This window comes from Myxocyprinus asiaticus, chromosome 38 (genome assembly GCF_019703515.2).
Source record: "Myxocyprinus asiaticus isolate MX2 ecotype Aquarium Trade chromosome 38, UBuf_Myxa_2, whole genome shotgun sequence".
NCBI classification, from domain to species: Eukaryota; Metazoa; Chordata; class Actinopteri; order Cypriniformes; family Catostomidae; genus Myxocyprinus; species Myxocyprinus asiaticus.
The window spans coordinates 26,414,042-26,438,174 of record NC_059381.1 but is presented as its reverse complement, the minus strand read 5'-3'; the positions used below and the strand labels follow the sequence as shown (position 1 = coordinate 26,438,174).

General features: G+C 43.0%; 1 protein-coding gene across 1 annotated transcript in view; it reads left to right on the top strand.

Annotated features, from left to right (window-relative positions):
• The window catches only part of LOC127429225 (olfactory receptor 52N5-like), a 41,997-nt gene extending 22,757 nt beyond the window's left edge, over window positions 1-19,240 (top strand). The window contains exon 2 of the mRNA XM_051678115.1: window positions 18,294-19,240. Coding sequence (XP_051534075.1) covers window positions 18,302-19,240 — 939 coding nt within the window. The 5' untranslated portion in view covers window positions 18,294-18,301. The remainder of the gene's footprint in view (window positions 1-18,293) is intronic.
• The last annotated feature ends 4,893 nt before the right edge of the window (window positions 19,241-24,133 follow it).

Genomic DNA, 24,133 nt, shown 5'->3' with positions numbered 1-24,133 from the left:
AGTGGGACAAGTGGCTCGAGCCCCTATTATTTGCAGTTCAAGAGGTCCCGCAAGCCTCTACGGGGTTTTCCCCATTCAAATTATTGTATGGGCGCCTACCTTGCGGTGTGCTCGATGTCCTATGGGAAAATTGGGAGGAGGGACCTTCAAACAGTAAAAACAAAATTCAATATGTTCTTGACCTGACAGCAAAACTCCACACACTGGGAAAACTAACATAGGAGAATTTGCTCCAGGCTCTAGAACATCAAAGCTGGCTGTATAATTGGGGCACTCGACTACAGGAATTTACACAGAGAGTCCTTGTATTGCTCCCCACATCGAGCTTTAAATTACTCGCCAAGTGGTAAGGGCACTTTGAGGTCACACTGCGAGTTGGGGAAATCCAAATTTTATTCGACACTGGATGTGATGAAGGGAAATTGGCAGATCCCCTTAACTCCCATATCCCACATTTTCCACACTGTTCGAATTACACCAATTTGTTACCCTTCCGTTCGGTTTGTTCGGGGCTCCAGCTACGTTACAGTGGCTCATGGACAGAATCCTCAGCCTGCACGCTGCTTACGCCACTGTCTATCTAGACAACATCATTATTTTCAGTAATGATTGGCAGCGGCACCTGTGCCATCTGAGGGCTGTCCTGAGGTCGTTGAGATGGGTGGGACTCATGGCAAACCCAAAGAAGTGCACAATTGGACAGGTGGAAGTACAGTATCTGGGCTTCCACTTAGGTCACAGGCAGGTGCGGCCCCAAATAGATAAGAGAGCAGCAATTGCAGCCTGTTAGACAGTTCCTGGGGCTGGCTATTATCGTAGGTTTGTGCCTAACTATTCGACCATCACCAGCCCGCTGACTTATCTCACTAAAAAGGGGGCACCAGATCCGGTCCAGTGGATGGAGTCGTGTCAGCAGGCATTTACGCAGTTAAAAGCTGTACTTTGCGGCAGGCCGTTATTGCACTCTCCTGACTTCACTCTCCCTTTTATCTTGTAGACGGATGCATCGGACAGGAGGTTGGGAGTGGTACTCTCCCAGATGGTGGAGGGGGAGGAGCACCTCAATCGAGAAAGAATGTTTGGCCATCAAGTGGGCAGTCTTCACTCTCCGGTACTATCTGTTGGGGCATGCTTTCACCCTCTGTTCGGACCATGCCCCACTCCAGTGGCTCCATCACATGAAGAATGCCAACGTGCAGATCACCCGTTGGTATCTGGCTCTCCAGCCTTATAAGTTCGAGGTGGTTCACAGGCCAGACTGGTAGGTGACAGGCCAGATGGCTCCCCAGCCTGAGTCAAGAGATGGGGGAATGTGAAGATGGGGGTATGGCCAAGCGACACCTGTAGAGAGCGAAGCCGGGAAAGGAATAGTGGTAAGGATTGACACTTGTGGGAAATTATTTCTAATAGTTGTTTTGTGTTGCAGTGTGAGCTGAAGAGGGATATAAGGGCAGTCCAGACCACCGGTGGGGGAGGGAGAGAGATGCATGCAGCCGTGTTCATATGTGTGCACATTCTGTTAAGCTGAAAAGCTAACCTTTTTGTGTCTGTCACTGAAAAGTGTTGAAAACAGTCTCAAGTCATCTATTTACCTGGCCCCCGCTTCCTCCTTCACAACCGAGCAAGAGAGTTATCACATATATGAATTTGAAAAGTTTGTAAATCATTCTCTGTAACTGTATTTAGAGTTACATTTAGAGTTACATTCTCTGTAACTTTTTCTCAGTTTGAGCCACTGCCCCTCAAAATGTCTTATGTCTTACTTATGCTGGGGTGGCAAAGTTCATTTTTAGGGTAGCAGCTGCCACCCCATGCCATCCTCATTGTCACGCCCCTGCCGGTAATGTTCCCGTATCATACAGGTGTATAACAGATCATTCTGAATCGAATTCAGATGGGTAGCGAGTTTTGCGCCTTGTTTACCACTGTAATGTGCGGCATGAGCGCAGAGCGTGTTCATCTGCCTTTTTGGGTGAAAAAGATTGGTCCAGCTCGAGGGTGGGGGTAGGGTGGCCCACTACTCGACCAACCAGCCCTCTGCTACACTTCCAGTACATCCTTGTCTCTCAGCAAGGAAACTTGGTCAGCAGTCTACCAATCATAGCAAAGAGAGTTTATTAAAAGTATTTTTACTCTTGGGATATGATAACAAGGCTGAAGTTGTGGTGACATGATTATAAAATCGCCAAGTCAACAAAACTAAGTTTAGAAACAAGCAGGTTATGCTCTTGAACCTCATGATTACTAAGTAACACTGAGTAGGAGGGAATGCAACAGTTTGGTACCAACAGTGTTGGGGAGTAACAGAATACATGTAATGGGATTACGTATTTAAAATACAACATATAAGTAACTGTATTCCACTACAATTACAATTTAAATCATTGGTAATTAGAATACAGTTACATTCAAAAAGTATTTTGATAACTGAAGAGATTACTTTGCATTTTATTGTCATTTGTTTCATTTAGTATTTAGTCCTTTCAGATGGAAAACATTTATACATATAAATAATGTGATCCAAAGAACATTTGAACAGTGGTGAAACGCTTTCTTATGATGTGTTACATTCATACGAGCAGACAGAGAAGTACGTTTGAAGTAAGTTTAGAGCAGAAGAAATAGAAATAAACCTTGTGTAAATTGTCAGCTTTATGCTAAGCTAAAATGCTATTTCTAGCCATTTTACATGCACGTTACCAGGCACAATCATATTTTTTTATCAACAAAACTCATGTGGGATCATAATTTTTTTTTTTCTAGTAAGACCTTTGATATTAGGGCAAAAAATCGTATTCCTGATAATGATTTTTGTATTGTTTTCCTGTAAAAATATCTAAAAATCCTTAAAACAAGATCAATTTGATTTCTCTTGTTTTAGAAATAACACTGCATAAGATAATTAGGTTTTTCAGAGAATGTATTTTTAACGTGTATTTTGTCTTACTGTACTGGCAGAATTTTTATAGTCAAAACAAGTGAAAAAAATCTACCAGTGCTGAAGAAGTAATCCAAAGTATTTAGAATACATTACTGACCTTGAGTAATCTAACGGAATATGTTACAAATGACATTTTACAGCATGTATTCTGTAATCTATAGTGGAATACATTTCAAAAGTAACCCTCCCAACCTTGATTAAGGATGAGGTAGCTGGAACTTTTCAAGTTGAAGATGGATTGAAACTCAACTCTCAAACCTACTGCCAGGCCAAAAGTTTTATTTAATTGTCATTTTGTGTTACTTATTTGTTGCACCTACTCTAAAAATGTAGAATAAACAACTGAGTTGGGAGAAATTATTTTTGTAATTTAGTTGCCAAAAATTGTGCACACTAATAGTTGCCTATTAATTGTGCACACTTATATATTCCCCTGAGAAAGACAAAACTCACTTTTCTTTGTTAAACACTCAGGTTTGAGGGTCAATAACATTTTGGATTGACTGAGAGCATTGTGTTTGTTCAACAATAAAATTAATCCTGAGGAATACAATTTGCCTAATAATTGTGCATGCAGTGTAATGAGTCCATATAAAACATAATGTCAATAATTAACAAATAAAGTCATTTATCTGACTATCTTCTCTTCAAAGCACAAATTGGAAAGAGAAAAAATAATAGGTGTACATGAACTATCAACAATCACTTCTACGCTGATGATATACAGATATATACAGCTTGCCAGCCAGATTCTATTCACCAGACTTCCTCGTTATCCTCTTGTGTCAATGAATTGAAGGACTGGCTTAACTCCAACCTTCTCAAATTAAACTTGAGTTAAACTGAAATCATAATTATTGGACCATCAACACTAACAAAAAATCGAATTAATGTCCTTAGCTGTGACATTGATGGTACTCTAATTTTCCAATCTGCCACAGTCAAAAACTTAGGTATCATTCTTGATCCTTCATTGACCCTAGATGCCTATATTAACAAACTCTCTAAAGCAGCATTTTTCCAACTATCACCCAAATTCTTCCCTACGTTAGCCCGAAAGATGCTGAATCATTAGTCCATGCATTTATTACATCTCGCCTTGACTACTGTAATGCCCATTTTTCTGGACTACTGGCACACTGATGGAGAGAACGAGATATTGTGATGATGTAGTGACACTAGGGGTCACTCTTGGGAGCCAGAGACACCTCTGGTCTTTGATAAAAGGCCAATGAAAATTGGCGAGTGGTATTTCCATGCCACTCCCCCGGACATACGGGTATAAAAGGAGCTGGTATGCAACCACTCATTCAGGTTTTATGCTGAGGAGCCAAGACAAGGTCCGGCCATTTCAGCGGGTAGTTCAGCGTTGTGGCAGGAGGGACACAACGTCTTGTTCCCTCCATCAGGGAACGGAGGTTATGCAAGTAACCAGGATTTTCCCTATCTGTCACTCATTCGACGTTGTGTCGATGTAGTGACACTAGGGGTCCCTATACAAAATGCCGCAACTGGCTGAACTGTGTTACGTGAACTGGCAGTGTGTGACGAGCAGACAATTGTGTGCCTTGTAGCCAGCGCACCAGGCCGACAAGTAACCTCCCCCAACATAGTTATGAGTGTCGAATGGCCCTTTGGGGACAAGTCGACTACCCAAAAGATAGAGACAGGCTAGCCCAGTCGTGGCCTCTTTTCCCCTTCTTTTTTCCACTCCCTAAAAAACAAGGGGGATTATCCGACTGGGCCGCCAGGTCTAGTCGGGGGTGTCCCTCCCAAGGGGAGGACACCGTGGAGACCACACCTCGCCCAGAGAGGGGGGGGATATTTAAGTGGGAAATATGTCACATGGTCTTGCCAACCATGTGGAGAAGTCTCATGGTAGATCCTACCCAATGGGGGAGGAGTTACTACAAACATGGAGACTGTGGCAGAGGGGCTGTGCCCAAGGAAGACACAGTTTGCCAACAAGGAAACGAATTAGCGGAAGATATACATCGCATGGGGTTACCTTACAGGGAACCGCCACATGCGGAGCACCTACGCCAGAACAGGGCTCTTAGTTAGCACGTGTACTGGGCCGGCAGTGAGTCTCTCCGAAAACTCAACTGCCACAGGGCTCGGAGGAAGTCAACCAGGGAACATAGTTTGTGAACACTACTGGGAATTAATGCCGCACGTCTTCAGCTTGGAGGAGGTGAAAGGCACTATGTCCAAGTGATACACCCGGCCGGCTATCCCGGGCTTATCCCCTTGTATTGCATGCCACTACCCAGGATGAAACCAGTTCCACCCGGAGGATGTAAAACCTCGTAAAGGTGTTGGGTGTTGCCCAGCCCGCTGCTCTACAAATGTCTGTTAGAGAGGCACCCCTGGCCAGGGCCCAGGAGGCCGCTACACCCCTGGTAGAATGGGCTTGTAGCCCTACCAGGGGCGGCACATCCTGGGCGTGATATGCCATAGCTATGGTGTCAATGAGCCAGTGGGTGATCATCTGCTTGGAGACATTGCTTCCTTTCCGCTGTGCACCAAAGCAGACAAAGATGCTCAGAGATCCTAAAGCTCATAGATGCGTAAAGCGTGCACCGGACACAGCAATGACAGGGCTGGGTCTGCCTCCTCCTGGGGCAGCGCTCACAGGTTCACCACCTGGTCCCTTAAAGGGGTCGTGGGAACCTTGGTCACATAGCCCAGTCAGGGTCTCAAGATCACGTGAGAGTAGCCCGGACCGAACTCCAGGCAAGTTTTGCTGAGAGAGAACGCTTGCAGATCTCCTACCATCTTGATGGAAGTGAGCGCAGTCAGGAGGGCAGTCTTCAAGGAGAGTGCCTTAAGCTCGGCTGACTGCAAAGGCTCAAAGGGGGTTCTCTGTAGACCCTGAAGAACTACAGAGAGGTCCCATGAGGGAATGAGGCGCGGTCTGGAGGGGTTCAGCCTCCTGGCACCTCTCAGGAACCTGATGATCAGGTCGTGCTTCCCTAAGGACTTACCATCCACTGTGTCGTGGTGTGCTGCTATAGCAGCAACATACACCTTCAAGGTGGAAGGGGACAGCCACCCTTCCAACCTCTCCTGCAGGAAGGAAAGCACCGATCCGACTGCGCATCTCTGGAGGTCTTCCCGTCGGGAAGAACACCACTTAGCGAACAGACGCCACTTAAAGGCATAGAGGCGCCTCGTAGAGGGGGCCCTAGCCTGAGTGATTGTGTCTACCACCACTGGTGGTAGACCACTTAGGTCTTCCGCGTCCCGTCCAGGGGCCAGACATGGAGATTCCAGAGGTCTGGTCGCGGGTGCCAGATGGTGCCCCGTCCCAAAAGAAGGTCCATCCTCAGGGGAATTCACCCGGGGGGGGCTGTCGCGAGGAGTGTGAGGTCCGAGAACCACGTCTGGGTGGGCCAGTAGGGTGCTACCAGGACGACCTGCTCTTCGTCCTCCCTGACCTTGCACAGAGTCTGTGCAAGTAGGCTCACTGGGGAAACACATATTTGCGCAGGCCAGGGGGCCAGCTGTGTACCAGGGCGTCTATGCCGAGAGGTGCCTCGGTCAGGGCATACCAGAGCGGGCAGTGGGAGGATTCTTGGCAGGCGAACAGGTCTACCTGTGCCTGTCCGAATCGACTCCAAATCAGCTGGACCACCTGAGGGTGGAGTCTCCAATCTTCCCTGAGGGTAACCTGCCATGACAGCACATCCGCTGCAGTGTTGAGGTCGCACGGGATGTGAGTGGCTCGCAGCGACTTGAAGTGCTGCTGACTCCAGAGGAGGAGACGGCGGGCGAGTTGTGACATACAATGAGAGCGCAGACCGCCTTGGCGGCTGATATATGTTACCCTTGCTGTGCTGTCTGTCCAAACTAACACGTGCTTGCCCTGGATCAATGGCCGGAACCTCCGCAGGGTGAGCAGAACTGCCAGCAACTCGAGGCAGTTGATGTGCCAATGCAGCCACGGGCCCGTCCATAAGTGTGCCCATTGCAAATAGTGCCCCAGCCTATTTTGGAGGCGTCTATCGTTACCATGACACGCCTGGAGACCTTCTCTAAGGGAACACCTGCCCGTAGAAACAGGAGGTCAGTCCAAGGGCTGAGGAGACAGTGACAGACCGGCGTGATGGCCACGCGATGTGTCCCGCAGCACCATGCCCATCTCGGGACTTGAGCCTGAAGCCAGTGCTGAAGCGGTCTCATATGTATGAACCCGAGTGGGGTGGCCACCGCTGAGGATGCCATATGCCCCAGGAGCCTCTGAAAGAGTTTCAGTGGAACCGCTGTTTTCTGTTTGAACGCCTTCAAACAGGTCAGCACCGACTGTGCACACTCGTTTGTGAGGTGCGCTGTCAATGAGACTGAGTCCAACTCCAAACCAAGAAAAGAGATGCTCTGAACCAGGAGGAGCTTGCTCTTTTCCCAGTTGACCCGAAGCCCTAATCGGCTGAGGTGCGAGAGCACCAAGTACCTGTGTGCACACAACATGTCCCAAGAGTGAGCTAGGATTAGACAATCGTCAAGATATTTGAGAATGCGAATGCCCACCTCCCTTAATGGGGCAAGAGCTGCCACTGCGACCTTCGTGAAGACGCGAGGGGACAAGAACAGGCCGACAGGGAGGACCTTGTACTGATACACCTGACCCTCGAATGCAAACCGGAGGAACGGTCTGTGTCGAGGTAGAATCAAGACGTGAAAGTACGCGTCCTTCAGGTCTACCGCCGCGAACCAATCTTGATGCCGGATGCTCGCCAGAATGCGTTTTTGCGTTAGCATCTTGAACGGGAGTCTGTGTAAAGCCCGGTTCAGTACTCGCAGGTCCAAGATTGGCTGCAACCCACCGCCTTTTTTCGGTACAATGAAGTAGGGGCTGTAAAACCCCTTCTTCATCTTGGCCTGAGGAACAGGTTCTATCGCACCCTTCCGTAGGAGGGTGGTGATATCCGCGTGCAAGGTACAAGCATTTTTGTCCTTCACCAAGGTGAAGTGGATACCACTGAACCTGGGCAGACGCCTGGCGAAATGAATTGCGTAGCCGAGTCGGATGGTCCGGACCAGCCATCGTGATGGATTGGAAAGCGCAAGCCACGCATCCAAGTTCCGCACGAGGGGGACCAAAGGGACAACATCGTCGGACATACCGGCAGGTGGGGCCTCGCGGCGGGGTGAAGCTCAAGGTGCCACACCATGTTGTGGCTGTGCTGAGTCTAGGGACATCAAAGCACTTACCTGGCTCCTCGTGACCATCCCCGGAACAGCCTGGGACAGGGGAGGAAGAGGTCTGTCCTCGCAACCCATGGAGACTGTCACATCGGGGGCAGATGTGTGCCACAGCTGGGTGCGCAGGGGCGGGGAGACCGCCGCTGGAGCGCCAATACTGCAAGGGAAAAAAGGTGGACGGTGGTCGTGATGATGACCATGCACACCGGGTATGTGACCCAGGGAAGGAGGAAACTGCTCTTTTGCAGCCACTTGGGCATGCGGCGAAATCAAATGAAAAGGCAACAAAAGATTCTCCACCCGGCCCTCCACCAGGGGATGGAGTGGTCTTACTACCAGCTCCAGTACAGTGGGTTTGGTCGACCATGGGTCACCTGTCTCAGGGGCACTTTGGTGACCTTCATGGGTTCTTGGCAGCAGGCCATGAGATGGGTGGTGTCTGTTTCTGTGGTGGGCTCCACGCCGGGGCCAGGCTGAAGGGGCGGGCTGCGGCGGATCCAGTGCAGTCACCGCAGGGGGACGCCCTTGGTGACGAGCAGACGGGGTGTGGAATCTTGAGCCGCGCCAGGGCAGGATATGCAGGATAGCCTCCGTCTGCTGCTTCACCATCGAGAACTGCTGGGCAAAGTCCTCGACGGTGTCACCGAATAGGCCAGCCTGGGACATACGGGCAGCAAGGAACTGTGTCTTGTCAGCCTCACCCATCTCGACTAGGTTGAGCCAAAGGTGGCACTCCTGGAACACTAATGTGGACATCGTCCGCCCAAGAGACCGCGCCGAGACCTTCATCGATCGGAGAGCGAGGTCGGTCGCCGAGCACAGTTCCTGCATTAGATCTGGGGCGGAACTACCCTTGTGCAGTTCTTTTAGCACCTTGGCTTGGTGGACCTGCAGGAGAGCCATGGCGTGCAGGACAGAGGCGGCTTGTCCAGCAGTGCTGTAGGCTTTGGCCATCAGGGATGACATGAACCTACAGGGCTTGGATGGGAGCATAGGTGCACCGTGAGCGCCTTATCCACCAGGGGAATTGCTGTATAGCCCTTGGCTGCCCCGCCATCGAGGGTAGTGAGGGCGGGGGAACTGAGAAATTGGGACCGGGCAGTAAAAGTTGCCTCCCACAGTTTTGTCAGCTCCTCATGCACTTCCGGGAAGAAAGACACTGGAGCGGGGCGCGGCTGCTTTGAGCGGACAAGCTTCTGCATCCGACTGGACAAGCCAGCTCTCCAATGCTGCACTAAAGAGCTCATCAGCTTCACGGGCTCCGAACAAGAGGTCGAACTCGCCGTGAGACAAGCCAGCAGACTCATCCAGAAGCCCGATCGGGGCAGACGAGCATGCTGGGGAATGGGAGGTCCGCAGGGGGATACCCGGCGGAGGTGGTCCCATTGGGGTCCCCAAATCGCCCCCAGTGCTAGCCGCACTGGCCTCAAACCCGTAGGTAGAAGGACTGAGGCGGGGAGCCACTGGGGTGGCTTGCTTTCTTATGAGAGCAAGCCGCGACCGCAACGTTGCCATGGTCATGTTCTCACAGTGAGAACATGAACCATCCACGAACGCTGCCTCCGTGTGGGTCACGTCCAGACACAAAAGACAGCGATCTTGACCATCTGAAGTTGAGAGGTAATAACCGCAACCAGGAATAACACACAATCGGAAAGACATCTTTAAAAAGACGCGTCTTTAAAAAGATGCTCCGTGTGTGCTGCTCTTTTAGAGAAATATACTCTTTCAGGAAAATATACTCTCTTTTTTTTGCCGAAGCGCCAAGGGGCGTTCTCTGCAGTGCACCAGTGCAGAGGAGGGAGAAGCCGCTGAAATGCGGCGTCAGATCCAGCAGCGGTGAATGAAGAGTCAGCTCAGTAGACATCGACCGTTCGGATCCGAAGAGAAAATCTGAATAAGTGGTTGCATACCAGCTCCTTTTATACCCGTATGTCCTGGGGAGTGGCATGCAAATACCACTCTCCAATTTTCATTGGCCTTTTATCAGAGACCAGAGGTGTCTCGGGCTCACAAGAGTGACCCCTAGTGTCACTACATTGACACAACGTCGAGTGAGTGACAGATAGGGAAACTAACTTACACTAAACAATCTGCACATATTACTCCCATCCTGTTTAACCTTCACTGGCTACCTTTCGCATCCCATATCGTATACAAAATTCTACTGCTTACATTTAAGTCACTCCACGGTCTAGCTCCTTCTTACCTTTCTGATTTACTTTCTCCCTATACTCCTGTTCACTCACTCCGATCTTCTGGGTGCGATCTTCTTCTTGTTCCTAGATTCCTTCTTTCGTCAATGGGCGGCAGGTCTTTTTCTGTTGTGGCACCTAAAACATGGAACTCAGTTCCCCTGGCACTCCATCACTGAATTCAGAACTAAGCTCAAAACCTATTTGTTCGCTCAGTATTATCAGTTATAATGTTTATATGCATTATGTACTGCTCATTGTAATTGTATGCTTACTTGTACTGGATTGAAGTGTCTAATTGTTTGTATGATCTGTTATCTGCTATATGCAACTGCATGTGCTTTCTGACTGGGCAACTGTCCACTGTCCATATGATTGTCTACATGTTTGTTATGTTACTGTTCTTTATTGTGAAGCGTCCTTGAGCTCTGGAAAGGCGCTATATAAATTAAACATATTATTATTATTATTATTATTATTATTATTATTATTATTATTATTATTATGAGGAAGTTGTCACAAGGGCTTTATCTCAGTAACTAAATAAAACCTTATAAGGTTTTGAGTCAAAAGTCCAAACACACAAATGTGTGTTTTCTCTAGAAGAGGTTTTGTATATTTGCTTCAAACACCTACAGCAGTTTCACAATATCATCATATTTTTGTAATAGCTTTGTAAACAAGTAAACCAAAGGGGGAAAAAAACATACTGACATACATTGTTACAGATGCTCAAAGAGATACACAGTGTATCTCATCCTCTGGAGGAGTTCACAGCACTGATGTCTGTCATTGTAATCCTGCTCTATTAAATTTCCAACATTCTGTATAGAGCTGTTCAGCCATGGCGTCAATTTGTAGGCCAACTCGGAAGGCTGATTCACCATGGGTTGTCTCTGAAATTTCCTTTGGGTTTTTATAATTGCAGTTTTGGATTTATGATTTAAATAAGGTTAAAACCACTTTACGTTTTGTTCTACAACATACTGTAGATAACACACAATTTTACATCAAACATAAATGTTTACCACAGTTTTTTTTTTTTTTACTATGTTGCTAACACATTGCTAGGTAATGACTAGCATTTGTCTGTTTCATCAGGCATGTACACACATGCTTCTGGTCTTTATTTAGCTTACTAGCAAAATACTGTACAGTATGGTTTTATAAAACACAAAACAATATCTGATTTAATATCTGACTTTTTATAATTCCCCTTTTTTGTTGCTCTGTATTGCTATGTGTTCCTTGAATGCATTTTACATTATAGGAGGAGGAGGGAGGACAGGAGAAAAATTAAGGCTATGGGAGCAGGATGAATGAGAAAGGGAGGGGGAAACAGGAATGTCTGTAATTTTTTTAATTATATGAAAAACAGATTTAAAAATACACATTTAAATTTGTGCTGTTCATTTCTGAAATGTTTATTTTGGCCAGTAAATGTTCTGAATGGTAACATATTAGTAGCCAATGTGCTGGTGAGTGATAAAAGAACATGAGCGTTACTTCAGCTAAGAGGTAAACAAAATTGTCAGTGCGGCATAAGTCCATTCATTCATACATCTAGATGTAGTAGGATTTTGAGGAGAGGGTCTCTGATTTCATGACGACATACATCAATCACTATATCAGTGTGTTACTGCATGATAAACTGCAAAAATGACAAAGTTAAATAAAATTATCTGTTAATTTAGTTGAGTAACTGTATTAACCTGAGCTTCAGATGTGTGTGCTTGTTATCTGTGTCCCTGCTTAATGATATAAGACACACTAAAGAAGATCCAAGAAGAACTCATGCATGTACTCTAAACTGTATGTAAGCGCTTTTTTAAAATTTCCAATCTTATGGTTAATTACAGTTAAAGCTGCATATAAACTTCAAAATTAAAAACTCTTGTTTTTGAAGTGTTTGATTGGCAGGTGAGGGGTGGTGCTTTGCTGCTGTCTGGGACGTGTCAGGAAGGGCATTTACAACTGTAATGCGATGTGGTCACATGCGTTTTTGACTACCTGCTTATGTGTTTTTGGTGATTGCTCACAAAACGTTTTGCATCTCTGTTGCACCTGTATTTAGTGCTGACAAATGTGATCATATCATCCGAAAAATCATTTTAATACCACCTGTAAACTGTGTCTAAAATGACTGCAGCCACAGATAGCCAACACTCTAGAAAGACTTCCAGCTAAAGTTACACCCACATCTATTTAACCAGGAAAGGCACCGATTTACTTCTGGTGAAGTTCTTCTGCGTTCTTCGTTTAGGGGTAAAAACAAGTTAGAAACAGCTGAGCAACAGTATACAATTTGCTAACATTTAGACACCTGCCACACTGCTGTGGGAGGCATTTAGAAGTACATTTAATTATTAGGACGCTCAAGACAAGTAAAACCTTAACTGTGACATTAAAATGTGTTATCAATGACTTTATGCCTAATTCTATGAGTAGGATTTACATGAGGTCAGTAAAAAAAGCTATTTTAACCACTCGATGATTTGAAGTAATATGTATGCAGTAGATAATGTTTAATATGTCTTATTTACATTCTGAATTCATGACGCTTATGCGCTAACATGTTATATGTGGCCATAGCATGCACCGATTACACTCCTCCCAAGAAAATATACGTCATAGGAAATCAAAGAATGAACGGGTGAGATGTCATTGTAGAACAAAATCTGGCCAAAAAGGCATTGTTTTTGAGTTTGTTTCGGTGGTTTGTAACAGCCTGCTGGGGCAAACAGCACCTCGACAACATTCAAATGCAATATCAAATGCAGAATCTCAAACAAACAAACTTTTTGACATACCAATGTGATCACACCGAAACTCAGCATGTTGCTTCCGAATGTTCCGGTGCCCTGTCATCAGCTCCCTAATGCCGAGTTACAAGCGCCATCGCATTTTCCCTGTAAGATTACATTTTTAGTCCACTTATGGTTAGCTTTAGTGTTGGGGTTTGGGTTTGTGGGTAATAAAATATGAATTTCCTCTTCACTCTATTACATCATGTACTGCTAATAACAACCAACTTTTGGCACCTCTCTGTGGGCATTTCACCCAGAAACGAAAGCTTACACTTGCCCTTATGTTCAAAAACACTTCCTGTTTCGGCCACTGGGGGAAGTGCTTTGAATTTCGGTAAGCACAGACTAAGTTTAGCTCAAGTAAAGTCAACCTACTGTTTCCGAATTCACTGTGAGATTGGCAAGAGTTCTTCAGGAAGTAAAAGGCCTTTAAAAACAATTCCAAAAAGGCCACGTCCATGTTGTAATGCAAATCTTTCACTGGAAAGTCTTTGCAGATTTGAATAAAGTAACAGCATTTCAGTTGTTACTGATATTTTAAAAAGAATATTTACTGGATTGAAACAACTAATGCTTACTTAATATTTTGTTCATTATTTTAAATTGATCAAATATGATACACCAGGTATTTGAGTTTTCTTAAACGTCATTGTATTATATCCAGCAATAAAAATTCTGAAAAACCTAAATATCTTATGCAGTGTTGTTTCTAAAACAAGATGAATCAAACTGATCTTGTTTTAAGGATTTTTTTATATTTTTACAGGAAAAAAATACAAAAATGATTATCAAGAATATGACTTTTGCCCTAATATCAAAGGTCTTACTAAAAAAAAAAGAAATTATGATCCAACGTGAATTTTTCTTGATAAAAAAATATGATCATGCCTGGTAACATGTGCATGTAATATGGATAGAAATAGCATTTTAGCTTAGCATAAAGCTGATAATTTACGCAAGGTTTATTTCTATTTCTTCTGCTCCAAACTTACTTCAAACTTAATTCTCTGTCTGCTCGTACGAATGTAACACATAATAAGAAAATGTTTCACCGCTGTTCAAATGCACTTTGGATCGCATCATTTATATGTATAAATGTTTTCCATCTGAAAGGATTAAATATTAAATGAAACAAATGACAATAAAGTGCAAAGTAATCTCTTCAGTAATCAAAATACTTTTTGAATGTAACTGTATTCTAATTACTAATGATTAACAGTTACTTGTATTTTGTATTTTAAATACGTATTCCCGTTACATGTATTTTGTTACTCCCCAACCCTGAAAATGGCCAAGTCAACTAAACTCAGTTCAGATACAAGCAGGTTGTGCTCTTGAACCTCATGATTCATGAGTAGAGGGGATGCAATAAAGGACACAGAATAAAAGTGGAACACATCCATTTGCAATGAATACAACTAATAATAATAATAATAATAATAATAATAATAATAATAATAATAAATATAGCTGCAAGCAGCGATGATGGGCCCAAGCACTATGGTGCCATCACCACCTGGTGGCTTTAGGAAAACAAAGCATGGTGGCTGCATGCATTTGAGAGGGTAAATATAAGAGGACTTTTTCAAAGTCACACAAAGTGTCACACTTCCTGTTGTCAGTTGGTGGTACTATGGCCGTGACCCATAATAGCCATATAAATGTGATCAGCCCCCATTACCAAACATACAGCTGAATTTTCATAAAAATCATACAGTTCACTCAGAAGATATAAGGAAATTCCTGTTTCACATTTTTATGGCTTGATAAGAACAATATATGTAGCAAGTTTGGTGACTGTAGAAGAACAAAAGAAAGTGACCCACACAACTTTTGTCATAAGGTGGTGCTACAGAGCTCCCCAGCCACGCCCATGTACTAACTTTTTTCCAGGCCTAATGGCTGACAACTCTGATATGTGTGCAAAATATCATGAAAAATCAAGCATGCCAAGTTCCTCAAAAACATGTGAATATACAAAAAAAGGAATAATGACATTTAATACGTTGCTATGGCAACACTATTTAAGATATTAAGAATCTCTTCAGAATTTTAAATCTGCACTGTCTAGACATTATTCTAAAAATGTCTGAAGCAATGCAAGTTAACATAATAGGGATATTTCAAAGTCTGTTCAAAGTGACACACTTCCTTCTGCCTATTGGTGGCACTATGGCCTTGACCCACAATAGCCACATCAATGTGATCAGCCTGCAAGGACAAACATTTGGCTCAATTTTGATGTTTTTAATTTTCTGCACGCAGAAGATATGAGACATTTCCTTATTCCATTTTTTTATGTTATTTTATTGCTTTGCCATGGCAACACTGTTCGATATATCAAAAATCCCTTCACAATTTAGCATCGTCAATGTCTTGGCATGATGTCACCCACATTTGGTACCTGTAACATAAAATCCCTGAGAGGAGTATATCAAATTCCTGAGCATGCATTTTTCAAACAATCCAAAATGGCCAACTTCCTTTTGGGCAGAGCTTATGACTGTCAGTGAGAAAGTTGTCCGGCTTGATGAGATCTACATGTGTACAAAGTTTGGTGACTGTAGCTCAAAAGGGAAGTGCTACAGAGCCCCCAAACAGGCCCATTTTCTAGGTGGTGCTGCACAGCCCCCCCTGCATGACCACCCCTGCAAGTTTCCCACGCCCAAATGGTCAGCGACTCTGATGTGTGTGCAAACTTTCAAGAGTTTTCATGCATGTTATGTACCCCAAAAGTACTAAAAACCTTGAAAATAATAATAATAATAAAAAATATAGCAGCGATGATGGGCCCAAGCACTACAGCACCATCACCACCTGGTGGCTCTAGGAAAACAAAGCATGGTGGCCACATGCATTTGAGAGGGTAAATATAAGAGGACTTTTTCAAAGTCACACAAAATGTTACACTTCCTGTTGTCAGTTGGTGGTGCTATGGCCGTGACCCATAATAACCATATAAATGTGATCAGCCTCCATTACAAAACATACAGCTGAATTTTCATAAAAATCATACAATTCACACAGAAGATATAAGGAAATTCCTGTTTCACATTTTTACCCTTAATTTATTGCATCACCATGGCAAAACTGTTTGATATATCAAAACTCCGTTCGCAATTTAGTTTCTTCAATGCCTTGGCATAACATTGCCTAAATTTGGTGACAGTCACATGATTCCCCTAGGAGGAGTATTCAAAAGTTCAGGGCCTGCAATTTTCAAAAAAATGCACATTCAATCCAAAATGGCTGACTTTCTGTTTGGCGGAGCTAAGTTGTCCGGCTTGATGAGAACAATATATGTAGCAAGTTTGGTGATCGTAGAAGAAACTGACCCACACAACTTTTGTCAAAAGGTGGTGCTACAGAGCTCCCCAGCCATTCCCATGTGTTAACTTTTTCCCAGGCCTAATGGTGACAACTCTGATGTGTGTGCAAAATATCATGGACAAACATTTGGATCAATTTTTATGTAAAATCACACCATGCATGCAGAAGATATGAGGCATTTCCTTAATCCATTTTTTTTTACGTTAATTTATCGCTTTGCCATGGCAACACCGTTCGAAATATCAAAAATCCCTTCGCAATTTAGCATCGTCAATGTCTTGGCATGGTGTCGCCCACATTTGGTACCTGTAACATGAAATCCCTGGGAAGAGTATATCAAATTCCTTAACATGCATTTTTCAAACAATCCAAAATGGCCACCTTCCTTTTGGGCAGAGCTTATGACTGTCAGAGTGAAAGTTGTCCGGCTTGATGAAATCTATATGTGCACAATTTGGTGACTGTAGCTCAAAAGGGATGTGCTACATAGCCCCCCGAACATGCCCATGTTCTAGGTGGTGCCGCAGAGCCCCTCCTGCACCCCCCCCCCAACCTGTAACTCTGTCACGCCTTAATAGCCAGAGGCTCTGATGTGTGTGCAAACTTTGAGTTTTCATGCATTTTATGTACCTCAAAAGTACTGAAAACCTTGAAAAGAATAATAGTAATAATAAAAATTTAAATAATAATCCTTAGAAGAACAATAGGGTCTTCGCACTTTCAGTGCTTGGGCCCTAATAATAATAATAATAAAAATAAAAATAATAATAATCCTTAGAAGAACAATAGGGTCTCTGCTCTTTCAGTGCTTGGGCCCTAATAATAATAATAATAATAATAATAATAAATCAAAAACTTCAAAAGTGGCACACTACCACTAAACACTGTGTTTTACAGCACAACCATGTCTTTTCCTCAGTCACAGCAGAGGAATCACATCATTTTGTCACTCTTGGGGATATTATGACGAGACTGAAGTTATCTTGGACACACATATAAAATGGCCGCATTAACTCAGATCTGTTCAGAAACAAGGAGGTCATGCTCTCATCATAAATTGCACTGAACAGGAAGGGGTGCAACAGTTGGGTGCTTCTAAGTGATGTGAAGACTGTTTTTAACAGTCACCTTTGTAAGTAAATATTTATGTGTGTCTGTATATATATTTCTGAACATTTCCTAAGTTAAAACATTAGTATTGTGTTGTTTATAAATGAATATGCACTTTTTTTCTTTGCATTATTCGAGGTCTGAAAACACGATAAATGCTCTAAATGACAATATTTTTATTTGGAATTTGGGAGAAATGTTATCAGTAGTTTATAGAATAAATTTTTTTACTCAAACACATACCTATAAATAGTAAATCCAGAGAAGCTGAACATTTAGAGTGGTCTCTTAATTTTTCCAGAGCTGTATATACAGTATATATATATTTCAGAAGTATTTATATTTGTAAATGTCTTGGTAAAATTAAGTAGCACTTTCAATGGCATCTAGATTAATTGTGTATATACTGTATAAAGTTAAAAGTAACAATTTAATATAATCAACGTGGTAAAACTGCGCATAAATATATTTATAAAAATAAGGACAGAAAATTGTGTAACAAAGAGAAGGGTCCATCTTTTATGTTGAATTATAAGAACATCAGTAATAATTTTGCAGTAATATAAGATGTTAATTAATAATGAGGTTTGCTACTCTCAGGAAATATTCTACATCTGTTCTTGTACAGTGCTGAGCAATACTTTAAGATTATTATGGTACTGTCTGTATTTTTGTGCTGTCAATCTCTATGTATGTTTTGTTTAGGGCTACAGATGGACAACCTGACATTCAGATACAACATACTGTTAGTGGAGGGACTGAAAATTACACCACAGTCCACTTATCCTGCATTTGTCCTCCTTTTGATTTCTTATGTATTTATAATGGTGTCTAACATTGGGATTGTGACTCAGATTTTAGCAGAAAAAAGTTTACACCAACCCATGCACATTCTTTTCTGCCACTTACCACTAAATGACATAATGGGAGCAACTGCTCTTTTACCACACTTGTTGAGGGACATTTTAACGGATCCCTCTGAGCGCTACATCACATATGTGGAGTGTGTTATTCAAGCTTTTTTTAACCATTTGTATGGAACAACATCACACACTGTGCTAATGATCATGGCCTTTGACAGATATGTAGCCATAAACAATCCACTGCGATATCCAACCATAATGACTAATAAAATGATGGTTAAATTGTCAGCAGCAGCCTGGGGTGTTGCAATTGTGCTGGTAGGAATTTTGATCAGCCTCAGTGTGCGTCTGTCTCACTGCAGATCAGTGATTCAAAACCACTTTTGTGACAATGCTTCACTGTTTAAACTGTCATGTGAAGATGTGATAGTTAATAATGTTTACGGATTAACTTTTACTGTGGTATTATTCTCGTCCTCAATTGGATGGATTTTTATGACATATCTCAAGATTGCAATTGTATGCTTAAAAGGCAAAAACAAAGCAACAAACAGCAAAGCCATTAAAACCTGCTCCACTCACTTGGCTGTTTATGTAATATTGCTGGCCTCTGGATTCACTGTCATTTTTCTCCACCGTTTCTCTGCACACTCTGAAAATAGAAAACTATCTAGTGTAATGTTCCATGTTATACCACCAGGCTTGAACCCCGTTATATATGGTTTACAAGCCAAGGAAATAAGACAAAAAATTGTCAAACTTTTTAGAAATAAAGTTAATTCTAAGTGATGTGAATTTATTTAACATTTTCATTTATGAAAGAAAGTCACATTAAAGATGTGTAAAATGAATTGTTTCTTTCTTAACATTTCTTATATTTGTGTGTATTTGAATGTATATCATAAATGTATGAAGTGATTTTTATGTACAAGATATTTTGTGTAGTAGCAAACAGTACAATTCATGTTAAGATCAAATGACATAAGTAGCATGTATACTCTTATATAGATTTTTAATGCAATTTGTTACTTTTTCCGCATTGTAATAAAATGTGTGTGATCTAATTAGTTGAGATTATGTGATAAGAAAGACCTGCTGAAAAAGAAGAGATGCATTTCAGATATGTTAGAATAATTATAGATAATTTGTGTTCAGTGAGTCCTGCCATTTAAGTTTTAGGTTAAAAAGATTCAAAGGGTCATTTGTTCCTTCTGCTTGTAGTTGTCATGTCATGATTAATAGACCACTTTTTTGTCCTTTTATCAGGAGTGAAAAGAGCACTCCCTACAAAGCTGTGGCCCACAGGGTCCCCTCACATTGGAAAGAGGGAAAAATAAATGACAACATTTTTAGCACATATCATGTTTAATTAAAATTTTGGATAACTACAACAAACATAAAAAACAGCTAGTGTAAAATATAGTGAAGCAAATTGACACTCCAATGCATGTATTATTAAATTATTAAATCATAGCACATAAATATTTTACCGTTTCTTTTTCTTTTTCAAAAAAAAGATGCTCATTGTCAGTCTTTGTTTTTTCAAAATGATATATTTAGGGATGTAATGTAAATCTATGTGAATTTGTTGGTCAGTAAATAAAATGCCCATTGTAAACCATTAACCTACAACAGATGTCATGAACCTTTAAAATAACATGGTTATTAATAGTTAAAAAATATTACAGATCGTATCAGTATCTGATGTGTCTCAAGGACTGGGGAAAGGATGAATGAGAAACAGCAATTTTTGTCTCAATTGTAAGAAGGGTAAGGTGAAAACAAATTAGAGAATTAGAGTTTTCATAATGATTATTAATACAAGATACATTATATAGATTATAAGAAGAGGGCATCTTGTATCTTTGTTTTCATTTTAAAACCATTGTTGGCCATTGTTAAAAATGTTTAATTGCTTTGTGCATTGTTGTGCAACATAAATACTTTAAGGATACTTCCCCACTCTGGCCATATCTGACCATACTTATATAAAATAGCTGGTAAGAAGGATTTACCCTGGATGAAGTGATCTGAACAGACTCTAAAGATTTTTTATTATTATTATTTATCCTGGCAAACCACGTAGCCCTTCTGTAAGGTCCTCTAGATTTCTCTTCACAGCACCCATGGTGTTAAAAAGAAACAAGCTATTATTTACCTTTCCTGGATCAGTTATGGACATATGTTACAAGTTGTGAACTTTTTATAAAAACACAGCTAGGCCAGTCTCATAAGGGAAACATCCAACATGATCACACAGCAAATTGATACGTTGCTTCCGAATGTTCATGTAATGTTTTATTTCTATATGCTTTTGCTTTTTTTATATATATACATTTTAATAATTAAAAAAAAAAAATGTTTATTACTTTTGATTCTCATTTCTTGTTTTTAATAGATTTTTATGTATCTTGCATTTTCTTTGACATTTTAATGCAAAGCACTTTGAATTACCATGTTGTGTGAAATGTGCTATATAAATAAACTTGCCTTGCTTTACTCTGAAATCAACCCCATTCTACCAAATTACTGACAAGCACCACCCCCTATCATTTTTGCATCAATTCAAAAGTTCTCTGTGGCAATATTGAGAAACCTCTTAGACATGTGGTCTTGTCTCATGGAAACCTGGAAGTAATCCAATTCACATAGGATTCGGTGTCATGGATCTGGTGGTTCTGCCTGTCTTTTCCTGTGAGTCTGCGTGAGGTTGCTTTTCTCTTGTGTGTTTCCTTTTCCTGCGTGAGTGGCGCGATTAGAGTTTCCATGGGAATTCTCATTTGCGCCATTCACGAGCTGATTATCACCACCTGCATCTTGTTAACCCTGTCTATATATACCCTCATGTTTCACGTGTCTAGTGCCAGATTGCTCCTTTGTGTTAGAATCGCCAGTCAGTCGGACCTGTCATGTATGCTCTTTGTTTTGTCTTCTGCCAGTTTGTTCCTGTTTGCTGCTTTCAGTTGGATTATCGCTCTGTGGGCTGTCTCTTAGAATTACTCACCTTTGGCTTACTTACCCTGCCATCACTGTCATCAATTCTCCACCCGGGTGTCCCAAGTTGGTCGTCACTGTCATCATCCTCACCTCTGCCATACTGTCTCCAGTTACCTGCAACCTGAGCCAGAACTCTTTACTGTTTACATTTCTCCACTGTTTTTTCAATAAACTGTTATTTGTTTCTCTGCATCCTTGGGTCCTCCACTCATTGCATGACAGAAAAATCTGGCCAAAGAATGGACCCAGCAAAGGGCACCTCTCTCCATACCGCCATCAACCAGCAGGGGGTGCTCCTTGATCATCGGCAGGACCAGCTCAACACTGCTTGTCATGAATTAATTAATGTTGCATTTATATAGCACTTTTTGGACACTACACTCAAAACGCTTTACACAGTGAACAGGGGACTCTCCTCAACTTCCACCAGTGTGCAGCATCCACCTGGATGATGTAACAGCAGCCATAGTGCACCAGTACACTCACCACACACTATCTATTGGTGGTGAGGAGAGAGTGGCGTTATAGAGCCAATTTACATTTACATTTATGCATTTGGCAGACGCTTTTATCCAAAGTGACTTACAGTGTACTTATTACAGGGACAATCCCCCTGGAGCAACCTGGAGTTAAGTATCCTTGCTCAAGGTCACAATGGTGGTGGCTGTGGGGATTGAACCAACAACCTTCCGCTTATCAGTTCAGTGCTTTAGTCCACTACATCCAATTTATGGATGGGGATTATTAGGAGGCCATGATTGAGAAGGGCCAATGGGGGGAATTTGGCCAGTACACTGGAGTTACACCCCTAGTTTTACGAGGAGTGCCCTGGGATTTTTAATGACCACAGAGAGTCAGGACCTCGGTTTAATGTCTCATCTGAAGGATGGTGCCTTTTTACAGTATAGTGTCCCCATCACCATACTGGGACATTAGGACCCACACAGATTGCAGGGTGAGCACCCCCTGCTGGCCTCCCAAACACCTCTTCCAGCAGTAACCTTATTTTTTCCCCAGGAGGTCTCCCATCCAGGTACTGGCCAGGCTCAACCCTGCTTAGCTTCAGTGGGCAACCAGTTTTGAGCTACAGGGTGATATGGCTGCTAGGCATGCCATTGAAGAGATGGCAGGGAGGATAGCAAAATTAACATCAGTGCTTCAACATCTACAGATCTCTCCCAGCACCTGTCCCACCTCCACTGTCGCCACCGCTCCTCCCACTACTGTCTCTTCCATCAGATAATCCGAGCCCCAGTTGAACCCACCAGCACCATACTCCGGTGAGCCCACAACCTGTCAATCATTTCTGTCACAATGTTCTCTGGTTTTTGCTCTCCAACCATCATCTTTTCCCACCGAGATAACTAAGGTAGCTTATGTCATGACACTTCTCACCAGCAGGGCTTGTGAGTGGGGAACGGTGGTTTGGGATAATGGACATCGGTGCTACTCTTCCTTCCACACCTTCTCGAATGAACTGTGCAAGTTGTTCGACCATGCTGCCACGGGCATGAAGGCAGCGAGAGTGCTTTCGGAACTTCGTCAAGGTGACAGGTCAGTGTCGGACTACTCTATTAAATTTCACACTCTTGCTGCATCATGCAGATTGAAGGAGCAGGCACAGTGGTAAAAGTTCTTGAATGGGCTTTCCGACCAGGTTAAAGATGAGATTTAAGCCCTGGACCTCCCCAGACGTCTCAGTGATGTAGTTTATTTGGACACCAGGGTGGATTACCTCATCGCCAGTCGACAAAGATAATGCAGAGCTGCTCCATCTAGGGGATCCCTGCCTCATCTACCTGTTCTCCATCACTGGCCAGCCCATCAGAACCCGTGTCAGAGGAGGAACCCATGCAGTTTGGGAGAGCTCGGCTATACTCCAAGGAACATTACAGATGTTTAGTCAATGGTTTGTGTCTTTACTGTGGATGATGGGGTCACACTGTTGCCTTCTGTCCAGTAAAAGACCCAGCTCAAATATAGACAAGGGATTACTGGTGAGCATTACACCTCTGCATAAATCCCCTGGAAGCAAGACACTCCTCCCGTCCAGGTTGCAGTTTGAGGAATCCATCCACTCCATCTTCGCTCTTGACGATTCTGGAGTTGAGAGTCATTTTCTGGACTCAGAACTGGTTACTAAATTGTCTATTCCACTATCACAGCTCAAGAATCCCATCTCTGCCAGAACTCTCTGCAGCACACCGCTCACCATGTTTACACACGTCATGGCACCCCTCACTCTTACCGTCTCTGGGAATCATGTTGAAGAGATATGCTTTTTGGTCACCCTTAGCTCCAGTGGTCTTGGCACATCCATGGCTGTTAACTCACAACCCTCATTTAAACTGGGCAGATGGTTCTGTGTTATCTTGGAACTCTTTTTGCTTGTTTCAATGTATTTTCTCTGCTTTCTCCCCAGTCTTGTCTTGTTCTGTGTCTCAGGAGAAGCCAGCAGACCTTACTGTGGTACCCGAGGTCTACTGCGATCTGAGGGCGGTATTCAGCAAGTCCCGGGCTGCTTCTCTACCTCCGCACCGCCCGTACAACTGTGCAATTGATCTGCTGCCTAGCACTTCTCTGCCTCGAGGTCATCTCTATTTGCCCTCTGCTTCGGAGAGGGAGGCCATGGAGAATTACATCAGTGATTCTCTGGCAGCAGGTATAATTTGTCCCTCTTCCTCT